The sequence below is a fragment of the Arachis stenosperma genome, chromosome 2 (assembly GCF_014773155.1).
Source record: "Arachis stenosperma cultivar V10309 chromosome 2, arast.V10309.gnm1.PFL2, whole genome shotgun sequence".
Lineage (NCBI taxonomy): Eukaryota > Viridiplantae > Streptophyta > Magnoliopsida > Fabales > Fabaceae > Arachis > Arachis stenosperma.
Window position 1 is genome coordinate 12,104,196 of NC_080378.1, and position 9,958 is coordinate 12,114,153.

General features: G+C 31.1%; 1 protein-coding gene across 1 annotated transcript; it reads right to left on the minus strand.

Annotated features, from left to right (window-relative positions):
• Positions 1–1,747: 1,747 nt before the first annotated feature.
• LOC130962052 (type I inositol polyphosphate 5-phosphatase 4-like) lies at positions 1,748–6,772 on the minus strand. Its single transcript, XM_057888138.1, has 13 exons — positions 6,571–6,772; positions 6,374–6,461; positions 5,940–6,017; positions 5,631–5,718; positions 5,410–5,514; positions 4,724–5,339; positions 4,466–4,653; positions 4,277–4,385; positions 4,052–4,200; positions 3,635–3,946; positions 3,078–3,159; positions 2,877–2,973; positions 1,748–2,113 (listed from the first exon to the last, which is right to left on the minus strand). Exons 1-10 carry the CDS (start codon positions 6,598–6,600, stop codon positions 3,712–3,714), a joined length of 1,686 nt encoding a protein of 561 aa, XP_057744121.1. The 5' UTR covers positions 6,601–6,772; the 3' UTR covers positions 1,748–2,113; positions 2,877–2,973; positions 3,078–3,159; positions 3,635–3,711.
• Between the last annotated feature and the right edge of the window lie 3,186 nt (positions 6,773–9,958).

Sequence of the window (9,958 nt, forward strand, 5' to 3'; positions counted from 1 at the left end):
CACAATGCCTTAAAACATATTTAGAGTATAAAAATAATAATTATATAATTCACTAAAAATATAAAATGAAATGTATTTTAAATTTTTTAATATTTTAAAGTCTTAAAAAAATTATTATCGCATATAATTGTTAAGAGAGAATTTAGAAGAACTTGCGAAGAGAATACATTTCTAAAAAAGCTACGACATTTTGAATAACGATAACTTAGACACATTCACACAAAGAAAATTTGATAAAATAAAGTGTCTCCTAAAAGCATTATAGTAAATAGAGTAAAAATATGTAGAAAATTTTGAATATTTTAATACATTTTATGCATAAAAATATTTGAGAATTTATATTTGATTTACAATTTTTGTTACAACTTTTTACTTGTAGTAGTATCCTTAATAAATATTTTAAGATACTTATTAGCATCCTAAAAATAAAAAAGGCTTATTAAGGTGATTAATAGAAATGTCTTTCACGAAAAAGCTAAAAATTTAAAATATTCAATACATTTCAAAAAAGTTAAAAGAAATTAAAATTTTCTATCAGTACGAAGTAACATTACAAAGTATCCTTATTATAAGCAAAATCCAAATAGATTAAAAATGTCTTAATACTACAGTGAAATTTTTTTGATAGAATAAAATAAGGGTATAATGAAAATGTTGCTACTTGCTCTTATATCTTAAATATTTTATAAATTCAATACATTAAAAAAATAATTTTATTTTCTTATTTAATGTTTTTAATACATTCTTTAACTAAATTCAATGATTAAAAAAAAGGTGAAGGCCGAGATGGTTGTTGGTCAATTAATAAGCTAATAATGAGATTGCATAATCCATTAAATGGTCCATGTTTTAGGTTTTGACAACTTAAATGAGAACAATTATTAATTAATTAATATATGTCTGAAAATTTATGCCCTGAAAAGATAAACATAGGTCGATCAACATTGCACTCTGGTACGTCACTTTTTTCTATTGCATCGCTATAAAACAATTATGCCACTCTTTATTAGGTTATGGTGCCTTTTATCCCTTTTAACATGATAAATAAATAAATAAATAAAGAATAATGTTACACATCTAAAATTTTTTTATAAATTAAATTTAATTAAATTAAATAATAATTATTTTTATTATATTAGATTAATTTAGTTAAATCTAATTAACAAAAAAATTTAAATATATAATATTATTTATAAATAAATATTCAGAAAAATGAACAAAAATTTTAAAAATAAAAATAAAATAAAAAAGATAAATTTTGACTTAAAATAAAATAAAATAAAATAATAAAGGCACTGATATATCCCAAAGAATGGTACCCGAACCTAAATCAGATTCAAAGAAAAAGAGAATAATAGGGAGAAAAAAGAAAAGAAAAGAAAAAGGGGTAAATAATGACCTACTAGTAAAAGCCTAAAAGCTAAAAAGCAATGAGTTATGTGCATTCCATTCTTTTACTTTTTGTTTTACTTGTTTAGTTAATTAAATACTTTTATTTATAAAATTTAAAAAATTAATAAATAATTGAACTAAATATTTTCATAATATCGTATAATTGAATATCTATAATATGTTTTTAGTATATAAAAATACACAAAAATTAAATTCTAAAAATATTATGTGATAAAAATGGCATAATAAATAAAAAATATATAATCATTATATTCCATGGTTTGCTCAGTGAAATCATTTGGCAGCAAGAACAAAAGAGACTTTTTATTTTTTTTTATAAATATTGCTCCCATAAATGTGTAATACATGTAAATGAATCAACAACAGTGTAATATTTGATTATGGAAAAATAATTCCTCTAGACTGAAATTGCTGACAAATTTTTTTTTCTCACAAATCACTCCATTTATATCAAATAATCGTTCCCACCAGACATCAAATGCCTCCAATAATTTCTACTCTTTTTTATTTTTTGTTTTTCGTTCCTATATGTCAGCAAAATACACAGCCACGTCATAATTTGCATTACATTAACTTTCGCCCAATATTTTAAAAAAAATTTAGCCAACAAAAGAAGCTTCATATCCGTCAGAACTTGCACATTTCTTTTCTAACACAAGCAATGAGTGTCCATCACATCTCTAATTCTTCTCATGTTTCCCTGAAACAGATCAAATAATGAATTAATATAATTAATTTTGGGTGCAAAAATGTAAATAATTTTTTTTTAATTAAGGAAAAAAATTCAACTTTATGGTACAGTTCCTTGTGTTATTCTCCACACTAGTAAGTAGTCACACTAACCAATAACAATTACTTTAGCTCATGAACACTGCTAAATAGTACCAATAAGTGTTCCTACCAATGTTTGAAACTATAGAAATATTCCATTAATATAATAATATTTTACACTCTAAACTAACCATTTTATATAACAAAATCGTAAAATTGCATACAAAAAATTTGGATTTAGATCCTTTAAATTTAAAGGATCCAAATTTCAAAAATTTACACTAATAATGTATCAAAATTAAATTTGTCACAAAATCATGTATTGTATTTGGTTTCAAGAGATCGAATACGAAAACGAAAATAGAGACAAAAATGTATTTAAATCTAGAGTTCGGTACAAGACAATGAACAAACCCTAAACCAAATATTGGAAAAAATTTAGGAAGCATTTGACTTGCGTTTTTATTTTCGGTATTTTCTGTTTTCAGAATTTTATAAAGACAAAAAAAGGTGATAATAGAAAAGAGAATTTAATTGTTTTCGCTAGTTTCTCTTTTTTTTTTTTTATAAAATTCTAACAACAGAAAACACCGGAATCAAATGTCACATCCATACCAATTTTCGAGTTATGGATACAATATTCATGCAACTTTCGTCTCATCAATTTCGTACCCTGAAGCATTTTCCCTTACCTCATTTAATTGAACTTCCATGGAGCCAAGAAAGAATGTGAAGCAGCAAAAAGATCCAAAGTGTCAGAAGTTGTTAGCAACAATCAAGCTTGTGCAGCTGCAACAACAATAAGCATGGAAGGTGTTTGAGAAAATTACTCAGAGAGAATGATAAAAGGAAAAATAAAAAGGAGAGAAAAGGGTAACAGAATAATTTACAACCTTCTTTGGGGAAATTGGGAGAGTATAACTGAATGTCTCTATCACCATTGGGGCTATCATCATTCCTCATATCAGTGACCACCTACAAGAAGTGGGGGACCAAAAGCCAAGGATAAGAATAAAGACATGAATGAGATCTCAACCAAAATCTTTATTAGGAAGTAAGATACAGTTCCTTATGTTTTGTTGAACAAATCTATGAACCAAAAATTCCATGAACCTATATGCAGAATGGTCCAAACTAGCCTAGAGTTCTTAAATTAATACCCAAGAAAAGACAAAATTAAATTCTTGTTTCAAGAAATGTAGGGGCAATAATGCAATAACTGCTAAAACTTGTCCCACATGGCAGTGTCAATTGGTTATACAGATCAGACAATGCCATCGTCCTCTATCATAGATCATTCTTAAGCAAGAATTCGTTAGATAGCGATTCTTTGACCCTTTTTTGTTGCTGTGATTAACAGGTTAGTGAGGCAACTGTATCATGCCTCGAACGGCTTTTCGAATTGTAGAAAGAAAACAATGATATAATTTCCTATGCTGTGGTGAATTACCCTGTATGTACTTGCTACTTCGGTTGCTTAGCTTCAACTTCGCCAAGTTGATCGGCAAGGTAAGTACTTTAGACAATTCATGAAAAGAATCTAAAATCATGGTAACCGTAACCATCTGGATCAGGCAGTAATTCCTCTACTTCAATCCTTGAACTGGTGCAACTGGAACATTTTTTTATTCGGCTACGACTAATAGATTCAACTTCTGCCAGGAATATGCTATAAACCGGTCTATGATCGGAGAATCTTGACTCTCCACGAACATAAGATAATTGGCGGAGGCCTCTTCCATACCACAAGATTCGATCACACCTTCATGAACAAAGATTCACATTCAAATTAGATTGAGAAATGAAAATAGTTTAAAACAATAATAATAGCAGGTGGTTGTTTCCACTTTGGAGGAAAGAAGACTACCATGCTGGAGTTCTTCTCTTTTGTTTCGAGTGTCTTTCATCGCCTGCATATCTGTCTGAATTGTTTGAATACTTGTATGTTGGAGGGAAATATATTTTCCCTTCATTCCATCCTTCGAAGACACGACCTTGGCTCTGCTCTATATGCAACTGAAAGATAAAAACAACCGAATGGTCAGGTTGATACTCGAAGAAATTTGAGAAACAAGGGGACAAAGTATCATGCCTGGTCATTTTCTAGCAAAATCTTCCAATTATGCATCTCGACAAGAGCTTTTGCTGCACGGTAAGAAAGGGCTATCCGATAATTCAAATCCCCCAGCCATATTATTCGACTACACCATTTACCAAAGTATAAATTAGGACTTAGCATCATGCATGGCAAAGATTCTAGGAAAAGAGACGAAGGACTAACTCATGTTCTAGAATTGTCTGTGGAGAACTCTCGTCGCCGTTGACTCGGGGAAACCTTGTCTTTCTGAGAATCTCCATTACATCCGAATTCCTGCGCAGCTCGTCGCCCTCTTTTTGTCCAGAAGTAAGATGTGTGCAGATGAAGCAAAAGCTTGTTCGGTGCAAAAACATGCTAACTGATATGGAGCCCTGGAAAACCAAAAAGAATAAGGCTGCATCCTCCTTGAGTCTTTTGGAAGATAATTTAGCAAATTTTTACCTTGTTTCCGAGATATCCCATCAATCCTCGGCCAACACAAGAAACTTTCATGTTGTGAACATCGGCTCTGATATCACTTTTCACCCAAACTGTCAGAAATATCCCAACCATTTGCTTTTTACCAACCAAGCAGTATCTGGAGTGCCCTTTCCTTCTATCTCTATTCTCCATGGAGAAACCTCTATATGACACCGGCGAATACTGTGCTGCAACCGGGGAGTCAGCAGGCCCGATTTCATCATCCGAGGAACCCCATTTGTAACTGGGATCATAGTCACTTGCCTGGTGAGAAAATATCATTCTATCGCAGACACTGAGACGACGATCTAGGCACGGTTGAGGCATTGACATGTCAGCATCCATTCTCATACTACGACTCAAGGATTGGAAAGACCTCCGATGGAAGAAAGAGGTCGCCTTCTGCCTCGTCGATCCCTCGAAATCATCTTCCAGCTCCACCACAGGATCAGGAAGTGGTGAAGTAGTGTTGCATTCCCCACTTGTTCCTGGAAGACTGTTTAGGGTCTTCCTAATAAGAGTCAGCCATTTTCTGGCAGGGCCATTGTCTTCTGTCCCCAAAACATTACCGGCATTGAGAGGTACTATTTCTTGAAACCTGAGTCAAAGAAATGGCTAACTATTTACATAACCATTAAGAGTAAGACACACTATTGCAAGTAACTCACCCAAGAACATAGATATCAGCAGGTGGAGAGCTGTGAAGCCAATCTTCAAGACTCAAATAATCCGGCGGAGATTTTCCGGCTACATTCCAAGTTGCAACAAAGATTCTGTATCCATAACAATTAGGAACAAATCAATATAACAAACAACTCTTCTGAAGATAACAAATGAAAGCAATAATAATTAAAGTGCAATGCAGAACTTCATGATTAATAAATCATACCTATAGTTATGCACATCGATTATCTGAGCCGTATCATGGTCAATCCTACTACGCCGAATTCTATCCGAATGCCTTCTCTTCGCTCTCTCTTTGAATAAAAACGGATATTATGTATGAGAGGCCAGTAATTCAAAAAAGGAAAAGGGGGGAAAAAGCAAAAGGCAAAGACAAAAAATTCTGAAAATTTGTCACCATTGTTCAGAAAATTTCCTTTTATCTTTTGTGTAGGTGGGGTATTAAGGGAATGGTGTATGTGGTCCTAAGAAAAGAAAATAGCATAGTTAAGTGTGTATGAGTGGAAAAATGAACCTGCTTTGCTTTTCTTGATAGTGCATTCCTCCTTCTGTGAATAGTTGGTGTTGTTGCTCCTCCAATCTTCATCAACACCTGAAAAAGAAAACCCATTAAACAAAAAAAGGTTAATAATAAAGCTTTGCTCTTTCCACAGTCAAAAATTTATAACCCCACAAAAACCAAACACCCAACACAATTTTGTTTTACATAGAAAAACAGAAAAGAAATCCAGATCTTGGATTGCAAAATTGAAAACCCCTTGAAACAAAAACAAGAATTTTGTAATACACAGACAAAATCCAACTTGCATAAGAATAGTACATATAATTTTTTTTTTTTAAAAACACCATTTTTTCCTTTACTTGCTGGTGACATGAAAGTCCTTAGATTCCCAATCATGGAAGTACACAAATTACATCAAAAAACAATGAAGGGAATTGAGCAATCACCATTGTAGAAGACATCATCTGATTGAAAATCTTCATCTTTGCTCTTGATATTGAACCACTTCCTGACCAGTGTTTTAGGCCATGAAAACTTCAAAAAAGAAAAAAAGTGTAAGCAATAACAGAAAAGAACACAAATGCAAATGAATTGAGAGAGAGAGAGAGAGAGAGAGAGAGAGAGAGAGGTGGCATTGTTGAACCTTGCTTTTCTTCGAGTTCTCATCTCTCATTGTTGGCACAAATTCATGTAGCTTTCTGCATCAAACTAAAAACAAATTGAAAACAACAATGGTGATGGTGACACCCTTTTTTTTTTTCTCTCTCCCTTCCTTCCTTCCTTTCAGTGACGAACTTCAATGAGAAAACAAACAAGTATTCTATAATAAAGACAAAAAAAGATTGAAACTTCAAGGCCCTTAGAATAATGGGGTGTTTCTGTTTTCAGCTTCTGGTGGCTCTCAGTTATAGGAAGAAAAAGACAGAACAAGAACAACAACAAACAAGGCTTTGATGAAGAAAAAGAAAGAAAACAGAGCAAAAGCAGAGAAACAAAACAAAACAAAAACACAGGAAATCCAAGTTTTTCAACCGGTTCAGACAATGTGGTACGAATCAAAAGACACTCTAATGATATTGTTTCATATTCAAACAAAGGGTGTTTGAATTTGAGGTTGATGGAGTAGTAGAAGTAGTACTAGTAGTAGTAGAAGAAGAAGAAGACAATGTAGAAGCAGAGAGAGAGAGAGAGTGAGAGAAATGGAATTTGAAGGAATAAAGGTGGAAGCAGGCAAGGTTCGCTATCTCTCGAGGCCCTTTACCCCAAATCCAAGGCCGAAAACCTCAAAGCTTAGGGACTTGGAACAGTGTTTATCTGTGTTTGAGAGAGAGAGAGAGAGAGAGAGAATAGTGTTATTTTTGGTCACCCACTTTCACACCCAACACTGTTGTCCGGAACATAAACAAAAGAGTGTGTTTTTAAAATAAAAAAAGAAAAAAGAATAATATTTTCCTTGCCTAAGATGAACTAAAAATGTGCACTTCACACAGTCACTCTTGTATGCAGATTTTTTAATGTAAGCCAATAATAAGAACTAAGGAGGACGGTAAAGTAAAGTTAGGGTTGATCGGAATACCCAACAACTACTTGTGTACTTGTATATCTATGTATCCCACTTCTTCACCTTTTGGCCCTTTCAAGTTATAGAGTAGAAACATAATATCAATTTTGAAAATACTAGATTTTGTTTATGAGAATCCTTGTAATGAATTTATCATATATACGCGTCTGCATCAACAGTTATTTAAGACAATTAGTATGATTAGATAATTATATAAAATGGTTTATATTCTCATTGTGTATAAAAGTATGTATTTACTATCTCATAATTTTTTTGTTATATTACTGTAAAAGAATTTAATTATTTATCTATTGTATATTTGATTATCTATTATGATATATTTAATTATTTTGATAATTGATTATTTAATTAAAAAATATATAAATTAATATTTTATAAATATATATAAGTACATAATAATTTATTCTATGATCAATTTTTGATATACATAGAACATTAATTATTTTATAAAACTCAAATGGTAGAATCTTTTATTATTATTATTTTACTGAATTTGGTAATAAAAGATAACGTTTGTTTTGAGGTATTGGGATGAAGATTAAGAGATTTGAATTCAGTATCATGTTTGTTAATTTAAAGACTGGTATTAAAATTCCAGTTTCTATTCTCAAAATTTTAATATTTCAGTATCTCCAAAAAGCAGAAACACAAGAGATTTAAATTTTTGAGGACGAAAACTGAAACTTTAATAACATTATATATCTAAAATATATTCATTTTAATTAATTAATTTTAATTTTATCTTTTGTGCAAATTAAATTAAAACTTTATTCTTATTTCAATTTACACTCATTTTTCACTTTACACTAAACACAATACTGAAACTTATTTCAGCCTCTATTTCTCAATTTCTGTCTCTCAATTTTTGTCTCTCAATTTCAATCTTTCTTTCGATAGCTACCTTTAGAGTTTTACTTTGTTATCATTTAATAAAATCACATTAACAAGAGAGTTACTTAGACTAGTTAGTTTATTCTATTCATCTATTTAAAAATTTATATTTATTTTATTTTTAGAGATTTTACAGTCTAAATAATCAAATTTTATTACTGTATTTAAAGTAAAACCTACATTATCGACAGTAGGATAGAATCCAACACTAATTTAGACAATATCTTGTCCGACTTGAGCCCAAAAATTAGACCGAGTCACACCACTCAAATTAGGTCCAAGTCATGAGTGCACAACTCGAATTCAACTCAGCTTGAGGATAACTTGAGAAGCAATCAGACAGCTCTTTATTTGAGAGAAGATCCTATGAAAAGTGCAAAATTTTATTTTTCTTAATGCAACCACATCACCAAGGTTGGTAATTATTCTTGGGACTTTCAATATAGTTAATTATCTACAACTCACTTATAATTATTTGAGTAAAATTTCACTCCATTCTTAACTATTTCGCTAACTCTTATTCCGCTTCTCATTGATTAAAAATTACATTGCGATTCTAACAATTAACTTCATCAGATATTTTATCCTCTCCGTTAATATTTTCATCTAGAGCTAAAAAATTTTGTCTAAGTGTTACGTTAGCTGATGGCATATTAAGAAATCATTCCAAAAGACAAAATGTCTTTTGTCGTGTCAACAATATGCTGCAGTAAAATAGGACAATTAAACCATTAATTTTTTTTAGAAAATACTTGAATTCATAACTAATTTAGACATAGACACAAACTCATAATAAACCATAAAGTAGAAAAAGCATCCCTAAATTTCAACAAGTCATTGCACCTTACTGCACTGGTAATAGCTTTAGTTCCTTACTTCTTCTCTTCTTATGTTGTCGAGATTTTGTTTGATGACATGTGTAAGAAAGGATTAGTCTCAAATGGTGTTGCTTTCACCACTTTGATTGATGGACAATACAAATATAGAAAATTGATTTGGCCTGAAAGAATTTTTAGATAATAATTAATCAAGGCATTAGGCCAGGTTTGATCACGTACAATGCGCTGATCAATGGCCTTTGCAAGATCTACGATTTAAAGGAAGTTAGGAAACTTGTGAATGAGATGAGTGAGAGAGGTTTAAAATCTAACAAGATCACGTTCACAACATTAATAGATGAATATTGCAAAGATGGAGACATAAAATTTGTATTGGAAATCAAGAAAAAAATGATTGAAAGAGATTGAACTTGATGAGATAGTTTTTATTGTGCTCATATTAAGGAACTGAGACTGCCACCAACCAAAGCCACCAATCAATGCAACAAATACAATGTCTTGTTGAAGTTTAGGGATATTTGTTCTATTTCATGGTTCATTATGGGTTTATGTATCTATGTTTAAATTAGTGATAGAGGTTTAAGTGTCTGCTAAAATTTTTTTTTAAGGATTTAATTGTCCTATTTTACTGCAACGTATTGCTAACACATAGATAAAATTTATTAGTTCTAGATAGAGACATTAATAGAATAGTACAATGTCTGACATAATTAATTGTT